Source organism: Brachionichthys hirsutus, chromosome 2 (genome assembly GCF_040956055.1).
Source record: "Brachionichthys hirsutus isolate HB-005 chromosome 2, CSIRO-AGI_Bhir_v1, whole genome shotgun sequence".
Lineage (NCBI taxonomy): Eukaryota > Metazoa > Chordata > Actinopteri > Lophiiformes > Brachionichthyidae > Brachionichthys > Brachionichthys hirsutus.
This window is the reverse complement of record NC_090898.1, coordinates 11,591,152-11,617,411: the sequence shown is the minus strand read 5'-3', so window position 1 is coordinate 11,617,411 and position 26,260 is coordinate 11,591,152. Positions and strand designations below refer to the sequence as shown.

Sequence of the window (26,260 nt, the reverse complement as noted above, 5' to 3'; positions counted from 1 at the left end):
CCGCCAGCAGTCTGGGCTTATGACAGCATATTGATATGGACTAACTATAATCTTTTTAAAATGAAAAGTCTTTAGTCTATTCTTGAACATAGAGATGGTGTCTGCCTCACATTCCACAATAAAGGAGCTTGATAACTGACACCCCCCCACCCACCCCCATTGTCTGCTCTTGGAACTTTTTGGAACCAACAGCGGACAAGCATTTTGGGACCGCAGGGTTATAGTGGGTAGATTAGAGCGAAAGCAGAGTTCATAACCTCTGTTCTCTGTCTCCATGCTGAACAGAGTCTGTGGATCGAGAGAACCACCCTCATCCTCTCCCGACCCCTTCCTGGGATTTCCCGCTGGGCGGAGGTGGAAAGGAGAGAAGTGGTGAGGATTTCAATCCTTCATTAATAATAATTGTGTGCTTAATACTCTCCTCCTATGGGTGCAGGATAGTTTTACTTTTAGTCAATATGACAGCCATATGAATTATGTCCATATACATGTACTGTATATATTCATTCCCAGGTGGAGGTGAGTCCGCTGGAGAATGCCATTTACGTCGTGGAAAATAAGACCCAGGAGCTCCGGACTCTGATCAGCCAGTACCAACATCGGCAGCACCATGGCAACATCAACCCGCTTAGCATGTGCCTAAATGGAGTCATAGATGCTGCCGTGAATGGGGGCATTGCCAGATATCAGGAGGTGGAGATGCACTTCATTTTACTGTCGGGCTTGGAGGCATTTGTTTTATGAACTGGCGTTGTGAAAGCTCTTTTCTTCAACAGGCCTTCTTTGATAAGGACTACATGAGCAGCCACCCAGAAGACACGGAGAGGATCACACATCTGAAGGATCTGATGCAGGAGCAGGTCAAACACGTGCTGAAGTTCATCACATGCAGAGCTGGTGGCTTCACCGCCTCCCGTGATAATGACGTCAGCATCTCCACAGGTTCACATTCTCGGAGTGGGGCTGGCTGTTCACGAGAAGCTGGTGCATCCCGAGATGCGTCCCCTGCACAAAAAGCTCATAGACCAGTTCCACGTGATGAGGACGGGGTTGCATCATGTGAGTTGCCCGACATTTCTGCATTCATTTTTATGATTTCTATTTTTAAGAGAGCTAAAATTCTAAATGCTAAAAGCATTCGGTAGCGAGTCTCTGAACATATGTTTATATGCAACTCTTTTAATGCGTTTGTGAGCAGCGTAAATATTCAGAGCAGTATATAATCGGGTCCCAGCAGGGCGTGTCTGGCGTGGATCGGTTCGGGCCTGCAGGCTGTCAAGGTGTCAACTCTCCCCGAGGCATCCTCTCCTCCCACAGCCACATGAGCCCTGAGAGTGTGCGCCTCATGCACAGACACAGGTTGGTCGCTCAAACGTCCCGTTAGCAGCTCCGCTCTCAAACAGAATAAACATTCTAACTGGGTATTAAAGGTGTAAACTTATTTTCTAAACTTTACTGGGTCACCTGGCACCAAAGCCTATAATATAGATATATGTTATAGACTCTGTATCAATCAGTTACCACAAATAGTTTAAAACCGTTGCAGTAGAGTTTCTTTGAGCGAATGAGGAAATGTGTACTTAGATTTGCAGCCATGCATGAAAAATCAAATATAGTTAAGGAAATATTGAGGACCCAAATGCAGAATGAACCCAGAAGCAGTTCAGCGGTTTAATCCAAAGAAACAAAACGTACAGGCTGGCGTGAATGAAGGCGTCCATGAACCAGAAAACCAGTTCCAAACAGGAAATCTAACTAGTCCAATAAATACCCAAGCCTTTCAAAGTAAAACAGGAAACAGAATCAACAATTCCAAAACAACTATTAAAAAGTCAGGGAATATAAAACATAAATAAATTTACTTGTACTGATTTCAGTTACGCATATGTTTAAAAAACGATATGAACAGCATATTTAACATAATCTAAAGATCTGATAGGTCCATAATTTGAATGCAGATTGCTATATAACATATTCTCTTTAAATCTCGTGTGTAACCACTATAACAAAGCACGAGTAGTAAAAATCCTTTCTTCAAAACTTTTGAATGAATAAACTAAACATCTTACCTCTTGGATACTGTGGATGGATCGACAGGTAAACGCACATAATTAACTGCTTCACATTGTCCAACATTCTTCCTCTGTCCTGCAGCCCTCTGAACCTTCAGGGTTCAATCCGTCACTCGTCCTCCTCTCTGTCCTCCCACACATCCAGCGAGGCGGGAAACCTCGTCATAATGACCGACGGCCTGATGGGGGAGCACCCCGAGGAGGCGTTACACATGCAGGTACTGCTTGAAGTAAAAACCATCACAGTCATGAATGCAACGAGAATTTAATTGAATTTATATTTCAGATCTGATTAAAAAAAAAAGAAAATGTCTCAGTGTTTCTAAATGTTAATCATTAGTGTCCTGGCTATTTGATGAAATGTAAAACTCTCTTGCATCAGTAAACATTATTTCTTATTTACGGAACAGTTTTCATTTCATTTTGCAGCCGAGCCCCTCTTCCTCCAGTCTGAGCTCAATCCGCTCCAGCTCCTCTCAGATTAATAACTCTGCTCCCTCGAGTGCCAGAGGTAAGTAACAGAGTTCCAGAAATGACGCAGAGTTTCATGGCCATGACGGACATGATTTATTAAATATCTTTCATGGTATGTTTCAAAAACTAGATGTAATGGGTAGCAAGACCTATAAAATACCTCCAAATACCTCCATTTATTGGACAGTAGGAAATTCGTATTACATATAATGATGAGTAGAAATCTTTAATATTCTCTCCTGTCAAGGTTCTCCATCTTTGCCTGATAAGGCCAAACACAACCGGGAAGTGATGATCCTGTTGCCGTCTCATCGTGAGAGGGTCAACAACTCCATGTACTATAACATGGCAGAGAATGGACAGGTCGGGGCGATACAACACATCAAAGGCCATGCCAATTAAACCTTATCATAAAACGAAAATCCAAAGGCTAAGATTTAGAGAGCACACCGCTTTAAAATATATTTTTCTGCAGATTTAGTCTTTTTAAAATCTAAATTCACACCCTTTGTTGCTTTTTCCAGAACAACCACCTGCAGCGTGCCTTATTCCAGCAAGTGAGCCCCTGTAAGCCGTGTGCCGATCCTCACACAAACCTAACAGAGAAAGGTACCACTCGAACAGGGAGAAACGCGGCATCATGTAAAGCAGATTTACCAAAATCCATGTTGACATGTTGCCATGATTCCTCCTCCAGCTTTTCCTAACGCTCCCAGCAGCTGGAGTCTGGATGGAGAGAACCGGGAGCAGGTGTCCTACATGCCATCTTCTACTGGAGGGGGAATCATGCCCCCTGTCCCACCCAGGTCCTTCCCACTAGGTAGGTTTTTCTTTTCATCACACACATTTACTAGCTAATCATGAACTAGCTAATTGATCTGATTACAAACCAGGTTTGTTAATATCCATTCCAATTTGAAGCTGATGTAGACATGCATTTTAGGGTATCTAAGATTCTGATTATTTAAGGACATAGATGAAACAAAATTACTTATCTTCTCACATCGATTCTTTTTTTTCCACTTCACAGGACACTTCTTGATGCACTGTGATGCGTTTCACCATCAGAACAGCGACCCACCCCCCGCCCTGCCAGTCCGTTCGCTTCGAAAGGTACAACTATTGAAGAGTCATCGCCATGACAACACAATATGGACTTCAAGACAGATGATTAATCAGATTTATAGCTTCAATAAATTAAGATAAGCTTTTCTTCAGACTAGATTTGAGTACGAGAGGTCAATAGATTTTCTGGAGCTTGTTCTGGCAGCTGTAATCACAATAATTAGATAATAGCAGTACAACAATCTGGAGACATTTAGAGGGGAAATAGTTCTGAAATGTGACCAATAGCTACTGGTTTTCGAGATTACCGGTAGATGTTTTAATCCCAGCTGTCAATTAAATTTCATGAAGAAGAAAAAGAAAACCTACGCGGTTCCAGTTTTACTCGCATACACCAAGCTGGGTGACTCAACCTAAATATTGCAATGATAACTGAAGCCCATAGTTGAGAGTTGTTCTTCCTCCTCCTCCACCTCCTCATCATCCTTCGTTTCCTTTTTTCTCCTTTGTGTTTCCCCATGTCTAACTTTGCAGTCTTTCGTCACGATAACCTTGCCTCGATCAAAGCTCCCACGCATTGCATTTATTAATATCTCAAGTCAGTCCGGTCCAAGTCTTTATTACAAAGCCCTATTCAAGCGGTCCAGTGCTGCTTGAATCCAGGTCCAATATTTTTCTGACTGCCTATGAAGGCAACACGAGTAGTTGCTATGACGGTACCGGGCTCTCTGTCCCCTATAGTGGATCAGGAGACCGTACACCCATGGCACCTACTGTCTCTCTCTGTCTGTCCCACCAGTCTCCTCTCCACCCGATCCCTGGCTCCCCAACCAGCCCTCAGTCGGCGCTGGGTGGGAGTAACTCCACCCTATCAGGCAGCGCCAGCAGCGGGGTTTCTTCTCTGAGTGAGAGCAACTTTGGAGGCCAGTATCCAGAACCTGGCCCTATCAGGAATGACGCCTTGGAGCCTCTTCCCAGCCACCTGTGGTCCCCCCCTGATGAGTACCTGGGCTCTCCCTACCTGCACATGCACTACGGTGGACCAGAGATCGACTCCATTGACCAGGTCCGGCCCTTCCACTACCGCAGCCCCGCCTCTCACCCACACACCCACCCGCATCCCCACACTCACGCCCACCCCGGGCTGGACAACCACTCCCATGGGCCGCCACCTCACCACCACGCTCCCACCCACGGGCCTCATCACATACCTTACCGCAGGCCTCAGCCTCCAGCGGTCCCGCCTAAACCCTACCTGAGAGAGGGCTGCATCCCTGAGGAGGAGCTGGCACCTCAGCCAATCCCGCTGCCCCGCAGGATATTCCACTCTCCTCACAGCCACAGGGAGGACCAGGGGAAGCACGCCTGGGAGCAGTGCATCAGCGAGGAGCACGAGGAGGCCCAGTGATGAAGACGCTTCAGTCAGATCGCTGTTCTCCTCATCTTCTTTCCTTCATTTTGCACTGAACTTTAGGGACGGTAACAGGAACGTGAACGTGTTACGTGAAGCCGGACGTCCCTCTTCGGTGCACGTGAAGGAAAGAAGAGACGAATCTACAGAAACTGAAGGCACAAATGCCATCGCTGCTTCGTGTGGCCTCTTAGATATAGCTAAAAGAAAATTATCTGCTGAACTAAGACGGATCAACTTTGTTCAGAACTCGATCGTGATTGTACGTACTTGTACAACTTGTCTGTGAGCATGTTTTTCATTTCGTAATAATATGACAACAGTTTTGTGAAATTTGACAGCAGTGCTCATAAACAACAACATGATCGCAGACACAGTATAATCTGAACCCATAATATTGCTTTCATGTCATTTCCACAATGCGAGGGAACAACATGACTTCTCTGCTTTAACTGCTCCATATATATATATATATATATGAATCCTTATTTTGATATTAAATTCACAACACAAAATACATAATAGTGTTTTCAAAGGCTTATGTCCATTATAATTTTCATATCACTATTAAGTGCTCCTTTAATAGTGACTCATATCAAATGGTGCATTCTGATCCATGTTGCCGCCGGGTGTCCTGAAGCGCAGGTTCGACTTGCACCTTTTCTTTTGGGCCGACACCTCAAGGAACACAAACTCCAGTCACTGACGATTTCCTGTCCGTACACGCGTATGGAAACCCACGTGAATGTATTCAGACAAGCTGTTCTAATTGTATTACACAAACTGCAATTCTGGTTTTTTTGTTGGAAGTGCTTTAAAGTTCAGTCCGTGTTGAAGGATTTGTCTCTTGTGTGGAAAAGATATCTGGAGAGGAAGACTGCGGGGAGTCCGAGCACAATGACAGACAGGCCCCAGACCGCCACGTCTTATGTTAAAGGCGGATGAAGAAGGGATGGATTCTTCACACCTCAACCCTGGACACTGGAAAAACAACTCGCTGACCGTTTCTTCTCTCGTTCTCCTTCCATTTATTCCTTCTCTGTGTGGCTGTCAGACCATTTTTACAAGGTGAGGACTGAACCCTGGACAGTTGCAGCGGCTTCACATTGCGTCTGACAACACTGACCTAGACCCCTGCCCACTGAGTGGCCAGTGGACTCGCCCACTCATTGTTATCGCCTACCTGCCTTAAGTGCTCTCAAATGCAGTTTGACCTCTCATCCGGACTGTGAGACGCTCCTTGAGTGACGACTGCTCTCTTTTCATTCTGTTTCACGAAACGCAGAGGGGAAGAAAGAAAAGATATCTTAGTGATGTTTTTGTAGGGTTTTGTCTCGCTTTGGTTTCATATTGTCATTTGCTACTTGCCGCTAATATTACTCGTTCTGCCTGCGGCTCTTTCTTGATCAACTTTATGTGAAAACAAATGACATGTTTCAGGAAAATGCTTTAGCCTGGATGGAGAGAGCTGCTCGCTGTTAGTGGAGCGGAAGAGCGGCGCCGTTTATTGAAATGCAGTGGGATGGAAGGATATAGCTAATATTTTCAGAAGTACTTGTTTTCCTTGTTGTTTTTATTTATTTGGTTTTTTTGCAGATGGATGCTTGTGTTACTGCACATCAAGTTGTCAGCTGACTAGACAACATCTATTTTTGTATGTAAAATCATTTGCGTATTGCATCAGAAGCTGTGCGGATATAGATATATAGATATATATATACTGAGTGATGGTATTGAGGAAGTTCTGGCTGAAGTGATGCTCAGAATATAGGTACAATAGAATTTTTCAATGTAAATTCTGTTATTGTACATACAGCAGTATTGTGAAATATTTTTGAGAATTAATTGCAGATGCCCCCGAAAAGGTTTATCGTTGTTTTGTGTATATACATGTACTCCAGAGATCAATGTAATTGGTAATTATCTATAATCAGTGTTTGAAAAAGGACAAATCCATTAGACTGTGTGGCTGTCTCCACCGTTCTATGAGTCGTCGCATATAAATACTTTATACACTTTTCAATGTGCTTTCCTGTACATATGGTGTTAGCATGATCAAACAGTGTTTGGTTGTAAAAGTGGTTTTCCTACTCCCATAACTGCTGTGGTATGGAATTCATAATTATGCCAAACATTAAAGACAATCTTTTATCAGCTTCAACTCCTTCTCGTACTTATGCCGCTGTCGGTGGAACAATATGTTAAATCGACGAGAGAGGGCGCTGATGTCATTTCAAATGCACAAATCAGAAGCCATTGATTATATATATATATATATATATATATATATTTTTTACTATTACATCCATTTTCAATATTCAAATATAACATATATTTTAGTTTGGTAAACTGTACAGTATATTAACGCAGCTTGAGTTTGGGCTTCATCTGTCACTGATGGGAGGTGCTGGGTTGGCCTGCAGGTGGCATAAGGGCACAGATTTCACCCCCGAGTAGGCCACAAGAGTCTCATTTGAAAATATTGCAAATATTAAAAAGTATAATTGATATGTATAATAATAGTTTTAGTCATTAAGGTAAAGAAGTAGCATTATGACTGAAATTAAGTTTTTATTTTTAAATCCTAAATTACTGCTAAATTCAGATTCTAATGTGTTGTTTTGATGAGACATAGCTAGATAGATTTTTTTGCCCTCCTCAGATACTCCTCTGGTTCCTTTGTTTTGTCTGAAGGGATTTACAGTGGAGTGAATTAAATAGTAGCCTATAGTAATCTGCTTTCCACACAGAGCACTACGTGATTCTGTGTGTTTCTTGTTTGTGCTCAGCTGCATGCGTGTCAGCGGATTGTTTGGCATGTAGGCAGCGCTTGACTCTGTTCTGGGGTTTCTTTCTCTGTCTCATTCTGCTATTATTGTTTGGGGCACAAGAGCGCCGCTCATAAATCCTGGCAGCTGGAATGACAAGATGCCAGCACAAACCTTGTTTGGAAGGAAACAAAAATAACCTCGATTTGGTAATGAATCCCTTTGTGTGTGTCTCCCCCCTGCTATATCAGTGTGACACTGATTTGTTTCAGATGTTGTGTCCTCTCAGTGTAAATGCTTCCAAAGCAAATGAAAAGAAAGACAGTATTTTGAACGACAATGTGCTGCTAGTTTAAAGTGATGAGAATCAGCTACATCAGGAAACAAATACTTTTAATAAATGAAACAATACTAATAAATAAAGATTAAACAAGTTGCACAGTCAAAATAAAATCCAAAGTGAACATAACACTGAACACTAACGTACAGAATCATAGCACAGATTAAAAAAAGTACCCCTCCCCCCCACAGACACTTACAAAGTTCCTTAAAAACCTGAAGAGGCAAACCTAGACGTTGTATAAAAGCATCGTACAGTAGAGCATTTGTCATCTGAGTATAATTTACAAATTTATTGAAGGATAAATAGCTGATCTCTAACTTGAGATACACACGTAAAAATGAGTTGTATATTTGAACATGTGTTTCTCAGGTCAGGTTCCAGCCCCTCTTTTAGTGATTAATAATAAGGATGATGAGGTGAAGATGAAAGCAGTTCATCAATTCATGGGAAACTCACAAATTATATAATCAATGTCATACATAAGTTTTAATAGCTATATCTCCATTGGTCTCTTCTCTGTTGGTGCATTGTAGAATAAAAGTCATCTCTGCCAGCGGATATGGCTACATCAGGCATTTGTGGACTAACGCTGCAGCTGCCCTTCATTTTACGCTCCAGATGCAGAGCTCTGGGGCTCAGTACGGAGCAAACTTCTGTCTCTCGGGCTTTTTGATACAGTTGGCTGAGGAGATTTTAGCGGTGTAGGCTGCCAGAGTGCTGTGAGAGGGCGCTGCAGTGACGGCCATTGCAGGAGCAGGGCCGGACAGTGTCAGAAAGGGCACAGATTTCACCCCGAGCAGGCCAGAGAGGGGCATGGCACCATATGGACTGCCCAGCATATGAGCTGGGGCCAGGGTGCCCATAGTGGCCAGGGTGGGTGTGGGGGAGGCCGCTGGGGAGCCTTGCTGGGCGAAGGCCATGTTGAGGTCGACCGGACCTGCCATGGTGGTCGCCTGGGCTGTGGATTTGGCTGTCTCTAAACTGTGAGGGCAGAGACATGGAGAGAGGACAGAAGATGGAGATGGAGATTCGAGGATTATACTGTTGCTGCAACAATGGGGGTAAGACTCTTTAAAGCTCTTGATGGGGATTTACAGGTGTAGAAGAATAAGGCCATGAATGTAAAAACATTTTTGAATAATGCTTTCTACCTTTCTCATTGTGAAAACAGGCAGCATTACTTTTTTTAGTATTTACTATTTACACTGTATGTTACTTGTACTTCCCTCATTTCTTAATTTACGAGCTACTTTTATTTGCACAAAAGGACTTCTATTATGCTTGATAAATATTTTTTATTCATGTATATTGTATCGTGGATGCTGCTGCATGTCAACACAATACAACCAGGCTTGTGTTTATTCCCTCTGGGCCAATTACCACCAGCTCAAGGAAACACCTCATTATCACTTATCACTCTATGGCATGACCTTTGACCCATTTAAAGCAGAGTATTCTCTTGCAGCGATTCATTAGATGGCTGCTCACTGGGCCTTACCAGGAGGTAATGAGGTACTGGGCCAGGTTGATGCTGACTGGCGTTCCCATGATGGTAACGTGACGGTCGCTCGTCCCGTCCAGCTGGCTGCCGATCTTGATCTGAGCCCCCGACATCTGCCTGATTTCGTTGATCTTAGTGCCCTGACGGCCGATGATTGAGCCGATGAGCTGCAGAACAGAGGCAGGACAGACCGATGAGCTTGATGGGGGAAATCAATGATTACGTAGAGGACAGGGAATATAACTGTACACAGAATGGGTTCAATAAATCATTTGACAGAAAGACACTCGTTGTTTTCTGTTGCAGCTAATGAAAGCGATTCAAACAAAAAGAGCAAAAGGACGTGAAAATGCAGACCACTGCAACTATTCCAATGATATTGTTTGCAGTAGATCAGTCATCCATCACAGATGTCGGGAGCACTTCTTCCCCTCGACTCTCTCTTAATTGCTTCTGTGGTTGCACCAGGGAAAGAGATGAGCGAGGGCACATTTGCCTCTCATGTATCTGAGTGGCTAAAAGGTTATTGATTCCTTAGAGTGGTGATGACATCCACCCCCCCCCCCCCCAAAAAAATAAAATCACTTCCCAAACACATGCCAGCCAGACGCATTGCTGCACTAATGGAAGATATAATGGGAAAATAATCCCGATATGTATTATACAGTATCATCAACTTGAGCGCTCCCTCTGCTGCGGGTACATTAGACAACAATACAAGTTTTATTGCTTTCCAAAATACATGATCACTCGTGATCTGCTTTCATTACCCGACCCGGACTCCTGCCTTGTTGGTGCAATAGACATTTAGCAGAGCCGGAGCTCGGGACTTGGTATCAGCTCAAGTGCAGGGCCGAGGGACGAGGTTAGACTCACAGATAACAAGAGACAATGATGAAATACTTGTGTGTGTGTGTGTGTGTGTGTGTGTGTGTGTCTATGCTGGCAGGCTTAACTGGCAGCTGACACTGGAAATACACAACATCCCGTAAGCATTCTGTATTCCACAACATCTGAGGTGTCACAGCGACATCGATTGCCTGAATATTATTGGCTTGGTAGTTTATAACTCTGAAGACAATGGCCACCATAGTCTTCTAATAACAGATAATACCCCCCCGGTGAGACCAAGAATCTCCTCTGGCTTTTAAAGCAACTGTCAGTAGAGTCCAGTTGTCAACGGCTGCCCCTCCACGGTGCGCATGACCTCAGACAACGCCGTTCCATCATGGACAACCTTAAATAACAACACAGCCGGAGCTAAATAAATGACGGATGAGACGCTGAAGGTATGCCTGTGGTCGTGATTATTTTTTTCCTGAGCACACAAAGTCCTTCCGATTCATTTTAATGGCCTATATATTCCACACATCCTGCTGAGGCAGTCATTTGAAAGGACACAGTAAGAGGAATGGGATGGCGAGGTTGCAGCCATTTTTCTTCTGGCTAAATCTTTCTTGCGCAGATGTACAGTGCATACTGCTGACTGGGTGCAAGCAGTTTCTCAATGCAACTGTGTGCGTGTGCATGTGCACAAGCCTCCGCCAGTGTTCACTGTGTGAGCACAGAGTGGGATTGTGCGGTCGGACTCCTGCTGGCCTGAGGGCTGAGGAGGCTCAGTCATGACGATGAGTCCTCTCTTCTGGAACAAAGGCTGGAGCTCACAGCTGTCCCTGTCACTGGACGCCCTCATTCCTCTGATGCATTGTGTCGCCGTGTGGGGGTTTACTTAGGGGAAGAAAGCCTTCAAGCATTTCAGAAATGTTAAAGGGCTGTGGCCATAGTCTATACAATAGCTGCATTTAAGGAAACCTGATCAGCCGAGTTGTTTCATCCTCTGTTTATACCGTAAATTGGCAGAATCAGCAAAGGGTTTTAAATCATAAATTGCAATGCAGCATGAAGGCTGTTAATATGACATTTTTGTTAGGCTGCAGGGCCTGACATGTTGGTTTTTCTTGGACACTGTGGTTTATTTCAAGTGAATTTTATAGCCACATTTCTGCTGCTAATAAATTCAAAGCTGAAAGCAACCCCTTTAAATGCTGTTGGCCCAGATGTTTTAGGAAATTGTGTAGCTTTTAAAATGAAAAATGTAAATGTATATTTGAAAGTTTTAACTCAACATTGGGAAATGTTGTGAGAAAACACTGGTAGAAAGACTAACCCTCTCCCCTCAGGCAGGAGGCTACGGTCCATCCGGACCAGAAGTACAACTTCACAGAGAGAAATTCCTAGTCTGTAAACCCTCACTAAAAATGGCAATAAACACCTTCTGATTCTGATTCTGAAAAGTAGAAAAAACACTGAAAATCTTTTCATGTAATTTTCTAAATATTCTATTCCTATGGATTCCATGGTTCAATTTCTCTGGCAATGGCAATGTTTTTTTTTCTACCTCACAGTATAATTTTCTCTCAGTTAATATAAATGAATAAATACAATTAAAATGAATTTGCCCTCTGTCCAAACAAGCCAAACCCCAAGCTGACTTTATTTTCAAATCAATCAATCTATACCTCGTGATTTCCACTCTCAGTGGACACATCTCATCAAACCCTGGCAGAGGCTAAGTGGAGAGGGATAAGATTTTTGTCTGTTTTCTTATTGGCTGTTTTGGACAGCAGACAGCCTCTAAGTAGGTCAGGGAACATGAGAGGATTTACTGAGCGCACTTGGGAGTCACTCGAAGACACTGAAAGTGCAACGCAGACAATAACGCCAAAGGATCCATATCAGCTCATGATCCCTTTAACCTTGGGATGGCCGAGGTTTAGAATAATGAGGATAATTAGTTAGATGCCAATATGTCTCTTCTGAAGCCGCAGCAGACGTCTCTGTCGCCGGAGCAACCACATCTGACGCCGCCTGCGCCTGCGTTGCATCCATGAGAGACTAGCAATGTTTCCTTTTTTGTTCAGGTAGGAAAACATTAACAGAACAAGGAGTTTCTTCTGCTTACATCATTGGGAATAAGCAGCTCCTGAGATGTCTGACAATTGGAGTCCATGCCTGGTGAAACACAGTAGAAGCATTGACTGAATAAAATTGATATAGACATCCTAATATAATAATAACACAAACTGCCACTGAGATACTGGATAGGGCTCTGAGCTGAGGACTTGCAAGACACAGTGAAGCAGTTAATTTCCATTTTAATGGATTGATGTTTAACACAGAACTCACTCTTTTCTTCCTCCTAGATGGAACATATCATTTCACATAATAATGTCTATGAAAGGGCTGTAAAGCCTCTTCTCCTCCTCCCTCACTGACAGAAGAACGTTATAATCGGTGCAGCTGATGACAGCAAGCCTCACTTCCCGTTTCTGAAAGGAGGCTGAAAAACTGAGTCAAAGGCAAAATCACTTTTATTTAAGACAACTTGCTCAATTGAATCACTTATCAGAGCAGTGTGATATAATCCAGAGCAAACACTGGCTGGCGTAACGCAACTGCTACACATACCAGGCATGATAGCCGAAGCAGGCTGGGCAATAGGGCTGAGGCCTTGCTGCATCGATAGCTGGTGTAGCTTGGCCAGCTGTGAAACAGAAAGCAGAACTTGTGAAGTCTACGCTAAACAATGAGCCACTATATTAAATGTTCATATAAAAAAACAACAACAAGCAAAAACAAAAATACCCGTACCTCTGTGTGTGGAATGCCATATTGGTTTTGCAAAGCGTAGGCCTGAAAGACAGCATCCTGCATTAAGTAAAATAACAGCCATCAAACATCATGCACAGACAATACATCTGCTGACCCTTAATGGGAGAGCTTCACTGTCAGTGCGTGCCTGTTTTTCAGTGTACGAGAAATGAGCATTAATAGTTGAGCCCTGACTTTATACAGAGGCTGCATTGAGCAAGTGGAGCATATTTTCATCAGAAAAAAAGAGATTTTTGTACATTTAGAGATCCTAGTTTTGGTTTAATTTTTAGTTTTTGAAAATATTTGATTCTGAGTACAGTAAAGTGAAGGCCTGCGATTGTATGGTAGTCGTTTGCCTTGTATGGTAGCCTTTATTCGTGTTTGTGCACAACCGCTTGTACATTTCTGTTGTTTGGGACCCACAACTTGATTAGATCCTAACAATAATAATAATTTTGAAAAAATAAATTCCTTTATTTTGAAGATAATCACCTTAAAACTCAGTAAATCTAGAAATGCTAACCCTTGCTCACTTTATGACATATTTTACAATTATTTGATTATTTGAACAATCCTAGCTGGGTAGAATGTAAAATTCAGAATGAAAGATATTGGTGGTTTATCAATCTTTAATATTAAAATATAATCTTTATTAATTGACCGGTGCAACACTCCCTTTTCTCCCTTGTTTTCTCTCATTGTCATTTGTCACAATGTCTTCATCCATCCATCCATCCAAACTAAATTCCTCCTGACTCGAGCCATCTGGCCAGCTACCATCGATATCGTCTGTTGTGCAATCTTGAACTATTTGGTCACAAATTGGAGAAGAGCGCATAAGTACAACACAGCTGTGCTCGTAGAGGAACGCACAAAAACAGCACAAATTACTCACAATTATCCTGTCAATAACAGCATGAGTTATCTAAATTGTGAACTCTTTATATTTTATCGCCGACAATTAGATTTAGAGTTTGAAGGTTAAGATTATGCTGTTTCCATATTGATAACATGACGCTATCTGCCCTCGCTGTCGCGGGAAGCATATTCCCGAAAGCCAAAGTGTTTGCAGGATGAGGCAAGACTAAAAAAGGGATTGCAGCGCTGTGGTGATGGTGTGTGACGGCATCGTGTTTCAGGAGGGGTTATGGCTATTATGACAAGGTAGAACAATAGCTGCAGCTTTACGCTCAGCTGTTGTTTTCAATGCCTCAGGCCAGATGATGGGCTGAGTAAATTTGGACATGCCACGCACACCCCCTGCTCGCGATCACCGCTCAGCTCTCCACAGCTCCAAAACTCATCCCCGAGCTCAGCAATTCAGTTTAAGATCTGAGAAATGTGACTTGATTCTGGAATGAAGAATAAAGATCAGCTACCTGCTGGAGGTCCAGGCCACTCTGGGCGACTGAGTACATCGGGTGGGCCGCAAATTCTGATGCATCAAACACCTACAAACAAATACGGAGAAACATTCTTGAAAAATTGAATCTTTTTTGTGATTAGATTGTTACGTTTCAGGAACATTCGGTGGTACATTTGATATAAAAATAAAAAACATATTTTCTATTTCTTTTTTTTCACTGGGCTTTCACCACAGATCAAATTTATTTTGAGAAGAGTTCTGGCACTTTATAACACCCAACAGGCTTATAGTCCATGACTCACCCACGGCCTTTCACATTCTACTTTATTCCCCCCCCCCCCCCCCGAAAAAATAAAGTAACACTCCTCATTATTTTTCAGCCTTCATTAAGGCATCTCCCACTCTCTCGGGCATCACCCCAAGTTTAATTTGATAGGTTATTGTGGGGAACACCAAAAACAAAAAGCCATTCCGTAAATTGACGGGAGTCTGAGGCAGCACAAACAGGCTGACAGCTATGCAGAATATTTGGTTACTGCCGTAGTCACAGGAATCACACACTCACACACATGCTAAGGGGCACCTATAAGTCTTGTTTCATTAGTAGTTCTCGTTAATGAGAGCTCTGGTCAGTGGTCTCAAGTAATGTATCATGCTTTTATTTTGAAGGATAACAAAACAGATGCTGCCATGACAGATCAGTGCATCCACCGCAGAGTCGGGTGAGTGTTTCTGGCTTGTTCCTCAGAAATCATGATGATTGAAAGACGTTAGTTGCTGAGTTCATTGACATATTGCTCCGACATTAGCGTTCCTGCCGGGCTAAAAAGTTGGAGAACAGAAGGAGTAGCATTTGAGGTTGTTGCAAATGTTCATTGCAAGACACCACTGATCAGATCTGACATTGATGCTCACTCTTGTAATGAAATAAGATTCATATTAGTGCTTGGTAGTGAAGGAGCTCATCTTTTCTTTCTGTTTGTGGAGCGACAGATATTCACCCTTCTATGCAGCAAGCCACAAGATTAGCGAGTGAGACTGGAGACCTGCCGTCTCCTCTGGCAACAGCAGCAGCCACATATGCTGCATAGCTGTCAGCTGTTCTGGTCAATTTATAAATGGGCTGTGTAATTTTGATATTTCCCATAATAACCTCATTAATGGAACCAGATTAAACTCAGGATGAGGTCCTGCTCAGCGGGAGATGCCTTTAATGAAGGCTACGCAGTGATAGGGGAAAATAAAGCAGAGACTGGGTCTATGGGCGACCTGCTTTCATTTTGTGTTGTCCCTGCATCATGTCAGACACACTATTAATATGTGTACACTGAGCATGTTAGCATGCTGACATGAGCATCTGTGTCAAATCCAGCCAATGCTAACAGAATTAGCATTGGCTGGAAAGTCCAACAGCTACCGTGCTCTCGGTCTCCTGGAAATCATATTTTTCAATTAATTTAATTATAAAATAAGTCAAATTAATTATTTTTTGAAAATATCTGAAAAACATCTCCAAACGTTTCCGTTGTGTAAAATAAAAGTTGCAGATTAATCTACTCTATCTATCTTTCTCTTCATCTTGTTCTTAACTTTTAGTTTGGGCGCTTGAGTAAAAACTTGCCAACCTTATTTGTGAAAATCTTGCAACCCTGCTCAACTTCTAACCTCCACATTTATCTTGCAGGATTAAATGTTATCCCCTCACCTGGTTCCCTGCGATGAGGACTGCAGCTGGTGATGGGCTCGGTCGATATGGGATGGTGGCACCCTTTGGAGGAGACTGGGGAGTCAAAAGTAGGGAAATCTTCATCACATCTCTTGCAGACATGAACACAAGCTGCACATCTAGTCTAAAAGATGTCAGCAATGCTGTAAAACAGCGTGGCACAAAGTGCACATGGTGTTGAACTCGCTACTGTATTGATTAAAGTGACAACTCTATCGGGAAAATGGTTGTGAGCTTTCGTGTGGAGATAAATCCATCCAAATATCAATAAGTAATGTGTGTAAAGTGTAGATTTTGCGATCTATCATATTGAGTAAATCCAATATTGTTGTCTGTAAAAAGTAGAGCATCTCTCCTGCCGGAGGAATCACAGCAATTTCTTCGTATAACTTTGCATAATTTAAATCCTAGAACTGAAAGACAGTGTCTGCTGGTATAGAATCCTAATGAAACACCGAAGGCTTTGAAGAAAGCCCTGGAAAACTGGATTAAACTAGCAATTAGTCAGTCAGGTCCAGCTGCATGGCTAAAACAAAAAGGACTTGTGTACGGACACACAGAGAGAAACTGTGCGTTGGGTTGTTTTTCTCTCATCTCCTGCTTGATTTTCTCAAGAGAACTGTTGTCTAAAGGTGGGCAAGGTTTTTATCTCAGTAGAAAGCAAACTAGGGAGACCGAGCTCTGACCTGAAAGCAGCACCTTCTGACTCGACTTGATGTCTTGCTGGCCGATAGATTCAAACACTGCTGTGCACTTTTTATTGCTGACAATGGATGTAAATAATACTGCAGATTGCATCTCCAGCAACACACTCAATATAATGTACTGTGATATACACAGTCATAGTACCATTACATGAAAAAAAGAAAGAAAGAAAAGCACTAACTGGCGCTGCACTTGGTGAAATAAAAAATTACCTCTGTCAACATCAAACATTTCCTTTATGTATGAAGGTGCACAGCCATAAAGGCTGATAGATCGGTCAGGCTATGTGGAGTAAAGATGGGAATGACATGTTTCTGACCTCCAGGATTACCGTACAGATGAGTTTGACACATTGGATTACAGAGTCTTGAGTCCCAGATATCGTCACCACTCGCTCAGTGGAGTTGGGCAGTAAATCCCCCGCCACTTGTATCTGAGCTCCAGTACTCTGCAAATGATAGGGGTTTAAAAAAAGATAATGTTAGGTTCTACGTGGCTCATTTTCTGTGCCTCCCTGCAGGCTTTGCTGACCTTGTACGTTCTGACCTTTTACTTTAATGAACTTGTGCTATAGTAAATGGATACATGGATGGACTGGACTTTGTACTGTTGATGGCGTGTTTCTAGTCTGATGCTTTACAATTCAAGCCAGCATTCACCTTTTCACAAGAACATTCATACGGCGGTGGTGACGGGCACCAGCTGCTCTTTAGGAGTGGTCATCATTCACACCGTCAGTCACACGCCAGTGGAACAGCCACTGGGAGCAATTTGTGGTTCAGCATCTTACCCGAGGATACTTGGGCTGAACCAATGACCAGCTGATAAGGAGATGACTACCGTACTCTACAGCAATTGTGTGCTATAGCAAGTCGTTTCTGATTGCAGTCATCTATGATCAGCATTACCTTGCATTTTTTTGGACTGATTCGTAATGGAGAATATCTGCAGGCCTGAAGAAGTGTTTTCAATCATCTGTCTAAATTTGGCTCTTTTTGGAGGCCACTGCTGAACCCCACTCATCAAAAAATGCGTCTGTAAGTGGGCAAGTTTGGTGGCAACCAAACAAACTGAAACAAATCAGGGTTGTGAAAGAGTGAAGAAAATCTGCCTAACAACACGAACCAGCTGGATGTCTTTGCTGGTGAAGGGACAGGGCTTACATGAGAGAGCGTCTATTTGGAGATTGGTGCAGCGGCAGTTTCAGTGTCGTACATCTCTGGCATGAGATCTGATCACGTTAATCTGGATGCTTTTAGAGGGCTTCATTGTTGTTGGGACATTTGCTTTTTTCATAGCTGCCACTGCTGAGTCATACGGCGTGTTAAGTGTTCTAACCGAGCTGCATCGCCTGACTAACTTCCTGTCTTAAAAGTCTAAATCCAATTTTACGTTGGTGCCAACCAAAGTGCAGATACAGTAGGGCCGCTTTTGACTGAGACAAAGATTTCAATGATGGCTCCACATGATATTTTACTGAGGATGAATCCTGATTCAGCGATTCCAGGGTTTTTAATTCCGTGCCATCTTTAGGACAAAGGTTCGACAGTTCAATTAGCTAATGCTAATACCGAAACAAAGATGGTCTTCTAAATATTAAACTCTAAAAACTTCTGGGTCAAATGCAGCCTTGCAGAGTCAACGGCGTGGCTGAGGGAAATGAAACTGCAGTCCCCCCTCATCTCTTTATATTCCAGCATGTGACCAGCTTGTTCCACAAGGATGACGCGGCTAGAATAGAATTCACCTCCCGGATCTCTTTTATCTTGGCCCCTCCCTTCCCGATGAGGGAACCGCACTGGCTGGCAGGGATGACGAGCCGCAGGGTCACTGGTGGCTTGCAACTGATGGTTCCGTTGGCCACCAATGCTGTTAAGTCCTTGAGAGAGAGATGGGGAAAAGAAAATAACATGTTTTGTGAAAGCCAGCAAAAAAACGGCTAAATGGCAAAAGAAGAAGAAGAAGAGAGAGCCCCAGAAAATAGAAAAATTATACGGAAGCCAAAGGCATCCGATCTGTACTTTGGCTTCCGGGGGGGGGGGGGGGCAGCATAATTAACGCTAGCCTCTTTCATCGTTTCCAGCTATGCATGTAGCCTCAAAGCTGGTCACCTTGGGACCTTATTTCTAAGGATTTTTTTTAGGACAAGTGAATGAGATCTTTTAAATGAAAGATAGCTTTTCATATTGGGGTAAGATTTATGTTATGCGAGGATAAGATAAGTTATCGGCAAAATATTATTGGGTCTATGAAGCTTTGAAATGTTAATACACTCTGCCGTTGCTCTTCTCGTCAGAGTTCAACTCACAATAAATTTGTAACAAACTCCAAAGCATGTTTTATTTTAACGGTCTCTGCATAATATTAGCAGACTTTGATTTATTTTGGTATACATGTTTGACCTAAATGGATTTTAGTCATGAAGGAAACCGCAATATATATTTCTAAGAGCTATAAACTGTACATTTACAAAGCTTATTTTAAGTGGATGGCTCTTGTTCCTCCATATCTATATTTAGAGAGGTGGGTCAAGCACTCTGATGTCTTGTCTCATTAGACGAGGGACAAGCATAATTTTCATGATTTTGTTCTAAAAATATGAGCCTCATCTTAACAACCGCGAACATTCCTATTAAGGATGTAGCCGTGTAATAGAAAAGAAAATGTGAGTTTCATTACAAACATTTGCTTCTCTGCAGCACTGAATTCTATCAGTGATATTAAAGAAATATTTCAGCTGCATAATCCGGATCTGTGGCTGCTGTCAAACCAAAGTATTCTGTACAATTATAATCGGCATTGCTTGAATATAATTTGCATTGCTGGCTAGTTTTAAAATATTCTTATTACTGCATGCATGCACTACTGTGTAGACTAGTCAGCTACTTGAACTCCTGTTGGTTGTTTTATTGCAGGTCATACTAAAATGCACACTTACAAAGTCATATTTTATGTCCTGGGGAGGCGTTGCTTCATCGCACGGTGTACTTGAGTTTTGACATTTTAACTCATAATAATAATGTAAATAGAAGCTAAATAGCATTCAATAGAGCACATACTGCACCTACGCAAAGGATCAAAGGCTTCTCTACAATGAAGCTGTAACCAAAATCAAACTCACAGTCCATATACCATCAATTTATGATTACCGGTATGTATTTGGTTCTGTTCCAAGTAGGACACAATATTAGATACCAACCCCTAATATATTCATGCTTTATTTTTTCTTGTAAATATAAAATTGACCCATGAAAATTTCAATCCCTTCACCCGAATCCGTATAAAAAGTTTATTAGCTTATTTTATGGGTCAATCCTCTGAACAAGTTTCATGAACATTTGCATAATCCTTAAGACGACAGGACACAGGGGCAGCCATTCCCATCTCTGCAGTGGCAATAACCAGTCATAACTGTGCAATACTGAATACCATGAAACAATAATAATGTTACCTCACTCTGAAAATCCAATGCCGCTGTAAGTATACTAAGCATAATGACATCACATTTACAATTGGATCACCTCTTTTGCACAAATCATTGTTTCTGGGCGGAATTGACTGCAGTTGGGGAAAATTTAACTTATAAATGCAGCAGAAACTGAACAAGTCCGACTCGTAAACTGGTAGGACAGACATACTTAATACTCGGTGGCCAAAAAGCTGACTCCTCCTCTTCTTTGTTTTTAATTTTAGGTGTCAGACTTACAATAACTCCGTTTACAATAACTCAGTGGAAGCGGCTCACTGCAAATCAGGACACAATGTTGCCATGGAAACTCAGGAGTTGTAGGGTGTAAAAGAGGTGAGTGTGAAAGATCTTTAATGAATGCCTCACTGTGCTCGCAGTCAGTGTGTGTTTACTGAAGGCTGCCGACTTGAGCAGGCGGCACCTGTTTCCTTGCCAGTGTCTGCCGTGATGCTAAATCAAAGTGAAGACGTCTCTCCGCTGTATTAATTACTGTGATGATGGACAGTCGGCATGTGAACTAGCAGGAGGGAAACCTGTCATTTATCTTTGTTAGTAGACAATGAGATGATATGCAAAGGCCTCTCGTCTGGTACAAATGATCATAAAATAAAAATGCATAAAATATTTTATGGGGGGGGGGCAAACTCACATTGATTCCAAAAGCAGCAGTAGAAAGGCTTTCACTACAGCAACTAAATTCCCCTGTCCTGTATTTTCCTTCTGCGGCGTCATCTTATCTAAAAGCACAACCCTAGTTGTGCACCTTTTTTCTTCCATCACTTCGGTATAATCGAGTTTGATGAAAGCGCATTAGCGGTAATGCTGAGCTAAAACTCAGGAAACGATTTCTAGCAGTAGTGTGGTGAAATTGCTTCTCTCGCAAACAAGTTTGTTTTGACTCGACCGAAACAACTTACTAAATAGATTTTCTAAACACATAGACTAGTTTCTTCTGAGGCACAATAAAAAACGGTCACATTTTACAGGAAAAGTCAGCTGATCTCACTCGTATGTGGCATGCATCAGAGCTACAGGTACCTCCTCCAGTTTGTATGTGATCATGGTGAAAGCTCTGAAGACGCAGTCTGTGGAGCCGGTGATGGTGATGATCCTCTCCGGACACGAGCCTTCTGAGATGTTGACCCGGGCACTGCTCTGTGGCGACAGACGTCGTTAGGCCACTTATAAGGCGACACTGACAGTTAGGGACATTTTGGGAATAGACTTCACTTATCAGATTTCAACAGCCAGAAACAGAGAAAATTACTAATCAAACAAAAATAAAACATCCCACAACCTGATATAATAATTGATTGTTTCATTCAGGGCATAAATGAAACGTTAGGAAAAAGACATTTGTGGGGGTGTTTTGGTCATATCTATTTCTTTGCTGGGACCAGTCAATTTCACTTATGAGCCAGAAAATTGCAATAGGAATTATCAGAGCTATGCTAAGCTAAGCTAACTGGTTCTGTGACTTCATATTCACTTCACACACATGAATATGGTATCGACAAAAAAGCAAAAAATAAAAAACCCATCATGAAACCATCTTCTTGAGCTTCTGGATTTAATGCCACATTTCTTCTTTTACTGACAATCTAATAGCTTCTCCACAAGGCACTGCCCTCAGCTGATCAATCTCCATCACCCCACTCTATCCATTTTGTGTCCTTGTGTGTCCCTGACCAGGGACAGGACATCGATGCTCCTGCTGGGACATTTTCTCCACTCAGTGAGTCATGCGCTCACTGTAGCCATAAAGGGAATGAATGACAGGGTGAGGCTCATATAGTTCAGCGATAACAAAAGCGATAACTGGCTGGCTGGATAAATGGATGAACGGCTGCCATGGGTCAGCAGTTCATCCAGCAGCTCTGCAGGGCTGCGTCGTCTTGTGACCCCGCTTTTCCTCATAAAACTCAACATAAAACCTTTGGAGCAGGGGAGGAAATCAAGCCTAATTACTTTTAAATACGGTTTGGATGCAGCCTTCACATTTTTGAACAAGTGGAAGGGAAAAGGGATGTGGTCGGAGAGAGCAGCTCAATGAGGGTTGGGTGAAGAAAGGATTTCAATCGACAAAGTGCAGTACCTGTTCTGCATGCTTTTCAGACACAAAGCTCCAGAAGAGCAACAAAGAGCTGAGATTCACGATGGACACAACCAGAAAAAAGCATTATGCATTATGTTTAATCTGGAGAAGAACCTGAAGATGTGACCACATTAAAAACAAACAAACAAAATAAAACCCTGATTAACCGTTTATAACTCATGCCCCATTTATACAAATAAGTAATTGCAAATGAAGTATTCTAAAAGCAGTTGCTTAATGCACCGTACCTCTTCACGTATTCGTTTCACAGTCTCTCCTTTCTGGAAGAGAGAAGATGAAGGACACCTTTAGAAAGAATCACACGTGTACGTCACATTGAAAATGTGAATTAAAAAATCGCAACATTGATTTTAAATGGAGTTTCATTGATCAGTGTATCACAAAACGAGCCATTTGTACTGCTGTCCAAAAAAGACATCAGACGCATTTGTGTGTGTGTGAAGAAGACACCAGTGGTGACATACATGAAGAGTGTGTGAGAACTCCCACCGGGGATAAGAGCTGCCTGCTCTTAGCTGTCACACTACCACTTAAAGTCCGATCTAAAGCAGCAGCATCCCACAGATCCACTGATGAGATAATTTAAGATGAGAAAACGTATCGTTTCTCTGCTGCCGGTTTTCTAATGATGACAAAGAGATGAAAGATTTGCCAAAGCGATAGAGAGGGAGAAAATGCTTGGAAGGTAGAGTGGCAACTTATTAGTCCACGCGCCGAAGATGAAGTGCCTCTCTCTGTCAAACTGCACGCTACGTGCCTAGCTCATCAAGCAATTTGCCTTCCACTCCTTTTTCTCTGGATGCTTTGATTTCTGCAACAAATTGCAGCATCCACGGGGAGATATTTCATAGCAGCATCTTTATTGTCTGAGGTGTCTTTTGCTGGTGTTTGTATTACAAAGCATGACTGTGGGAAAAGCTTTAGCAACATAGGCGGAGTAGTCAGGCCGTTTCGGAAACTTAAAGTGGCCGCGAGGGGCCAACGGTTATATGGCCAAGGAGGCGATAGTAATTAAGGTACTGGCATTCCTGCTTCATGGATACTGGGCTGGACTATTGGTCATAGGGTAGGAAGCTTTTAATTACGGATCCACAAAAAAAGCATCAAGAAAGTATTTTCCACTATAGAAAACCATTATCATTTTTATGATTAAGTCATATAAGAAAGAAATGGATTAAATACAAAGTCTCACCTTTCCTATGATGCTGCCAACCTCCTGAAAGGCAAACACACAATACGGTGAGTACAAAATGGAAATAAAATTTTAAAACGGCTTTTAGAAAAACATGCATTTCTTTATGTTTACATTTCATTATTTATTTGTGTAGCATTTTATTTATGAGTCTGAGAGAAGCCTTGTGCTTCAGAGAGTCCTGAAAGCTGTAGCAGGCAATCCACTCATTCATTCATGAACAGCGCGAGCAGGAGGCTTGTACCTTTCCATGCATGAGCAGTCGTAGTGTGAGGGTCACTCCCAAGCCCCCTTCCCCAAAGTCCTGCTCACAGTTCATAGTGATGTGGGAGTGGCATGCAGGGAGACGCATGAACAAGGCTCATTCGCAGTCCAAGGCAGAACTCGTTCTCTGGCTCTTTGAGATCCTTCAATGCTTATCTGAGAAAGAACAAGAATGTTTGAAGTTGAAATAAATTGCTTCATTATTTCAAGTGAATTTTGTTTTCCCTCATCCTTCAGAAATGTTAGGCTTGTGTGATCAAAATATTCATGACAGTTTATTTGATAGAAACAGCAGGCTTGAACAATTCATAGCCAAAATAAAACACAAATATCCAATCGGAGGTCTTTGAAGTAACACTGAAATCAAAAATCTCTACATGGAGCTTCATTATTAGTTTCAGTCGACGTAATATTGATGGCTACTCATAACAAAGTCATTATGAAGACCATTGCGTGAGCAGGATATTGACCAAAAAGCCCCAGCAGTGTCAGCACTGTGAGTTTTGGGGGGTAGGGGGGGTCCGTGGGCAGCCTTCAATGAGGAGCACATTCCCTTCATTAATTGACAATAAACTTCTCAGAGAGAGATGTGTGAATGTTTAAACTGAATGCATTGAAAAATAGCATTTCAATTCAGATCAGCAAAAGATGCATTCAAAGTTGAATCGTTTTATTAGAAGAGGACAGACCACCCAAAATGAAAGAAGTCTGGTTACCAGTCATCAATAGCTTCTGACACTTCTTGTAATTTTACTTCCTGCAGAAAAATTTATGAAACCCTAAATTTCATATATACAAATAAAGCAACATGCCCTGACTAGCAGAAGCAAATCGCAATGAAGGACATAATACCGGTAAATGTGAAGAAGCAAATCTGCAGCTTGTAGGACTGGATTAATTCAAACGAGACTGTTGGATATCAGCTAATATCTGCTTTTAGCTCAACGATAAATTGCGCTGACATTGACACTCTTCTGACGTTGGAATCTTTTCTCGTCTCTGAGCATGTTTGCCCCCATCCTCTCCTTTTTCATTCATCAAGGCCACTTCTTTATCTGCAATCCAACAGGCCTACAGTGCCACCGCATACCAGCCTACTGGTGCAACGTTACTGACATTGCTTAGTCACACATCGTGTGTGTTTTATAAATCCGCATTCTGTGTGCAGATGTGGAGAGAAGATCATGTTTAATAAATGGGTGTTATTTTATATGGGATCCAATTCCTAAGAGACTGGTGGTAGGCAGGCTTATTGCTTTTGCTTAGTGCACAAGGCCTTCGCTGCGTCACTGATTTATTTATGCACTAGATGCTTGCAAACACACGCACACACACGCGTCCTTCTTAAGATGTCAGAGAGCTTGGCGGCCTGGTTTAACATCCCCTCCCTGGTCATGGTATGGTCTGTCACGCTAGCCCATCAAAATGTGTTTGCAACAGTTTACTGGATTAAACTGGACCAAATCAAACTTAACTCGCAGATTAATTTACAAACTATCGGTTAGAAGCTCATCTCCATACTCTTTCCATAAATATCTTTAAATGTCCCGGGGGGTGGTGACAACTAGATTAAACATGGAACATTTCACATGATGCAAAGGATTCATGGCAATGTAATCAGGATTTCAAGCACTGGTGTGGCCTGTGCACGTGTTATCACTGATGACATAACGTCATTATGTTAAAGCCCTGAAGGGCATGGAGAAAATGTTAGCACTGCATTGCATTAGAAGCTAATGGTTGGAGGGATCATTGTGTGTCGCTCTGAGGGTTGATAACAAGGCATGTGCTCTGTCCGTGCGAGGGCGGAAAGCCTCTGAACTCCTCGTTTCCAGAATCCCAAACAGCAGCGTTCCAGGATAAACAGAGCTCCTCTGTTCTAAATTAGAGATGGTAGCTCAGAAGATTAGCAAAGTGCAGACAGCAGAGCCACTGCCAAAATAGTTGCACATGACTGGAGAGTCATGAGCCCATCCATGGTCCCGATGCGCTATCAATTCAAGTTAATAACCCGATTGAGGCCCTGCAAACAAATGGCCACAATAAGCTTGAGTCTGTCTTTGACCGACTAGCATTTAATTTCATCTCATCTTCCTGACTGCTTTGTCCGTTACAGGGTCGCGGGTCATGCTGG

The 26,260-nt window shown here is 42.4% G+C and overlaps 2 protein-coding genes across 4 annotated transcripts in view; one reads left to right on the top strand and one right to left on the bottom strand.

The window, feature by feature from the left end:
• LOC137899537 (dedicator of cytokinesis protein 3-like) overlaps positions 1-5,019 on the top strand; it is a 32,239-nt gene extending 27,220 nt beyond the window's left edge. The window contains exons 43-54 of the mRNA XM_068743578.1: positions 286-372; positions 514-693; positions 777-860; positions 943-1,059; positions 1,217-1,359; positions 2,155-2,290; positions 2,502-2,583; positions 2,794-2,915; positions 3,071-3,155; positions 3,244-3,366; positions 3,577-3,659; positions 4,411-5,019. Coding sequence (XP_068599679.1) covers positions 286-372; positions 514-693; positions 777-860; positions 943-1,059; positions 1,217-1,359; positions 2,155-2,290; positions 2,502-2,583; positions 2,794-2,915; positions 3,071-3,155; positions 3,244-3,366; positions 3,577-3,659; positions 4,411-5,019 — 1,851 coding nt within the window. The remainder of the gene's footprint in view (positions 1-285; positions 373-513; positions 694-776; positions 861-942; positions 1,060-1,216; positions 1,360-2,154; positions 2,291-2,501; positions 2,584-2,793; positions 2,916-3,070; positions 3,156-3,243; positions 3,367-3,576; positions 3,660-4,410) is intronic.
• Positions 5,020-8,681: 3,662 nt separating this feature from the next.
• Positions 8,682-24,214, bottom strand: LOC137909793 (poly(rC)-binding protein 4-like). 3 transcript variants are annotated; one of them, XM_068754225.1, is made up of 13 exons: positions 24,107-24,214; positions 23,863-23,886; positions 22,898-22,930; positions 21,593-21,709; positions 18,833-18,964; positions 17,405-17,533; positions 16,360-16,434; positions 14,668-14,739; positions 13,286-13,342; positions 13,103-13,178; positions 12,597-12,646; positions 9,632-9,801; positions 8,682-9,114 (listed from the first exon to the last, which is right to left on the bottom strand). In XM_068754225.1, the coding sequence occupies exons 1-13, from the start codon at positions 24,212-24,214 to the stop codon at positions 8,769-8,771; spliced, it is 1,389 nt and encodes a 462-aa protein (XP_068610326.1). In that variant the 3' UTR covers positions 8,682-8,768. The 3 variants fall into 3 exon arrangements, with proteins under 3 accessions (XP_068610326.1, XP_068610317.1, XP_068610334.1); XM_068754216.1 differs by having other exon boundaries at positions 13,073-13,178; positions 13,286-13,327; XM_068754233.1 differs by having other exon boundaries at positions 13,286-13,327.
• Positions 24,215-26,260: the final 2,046 nt, after the last annotated feature.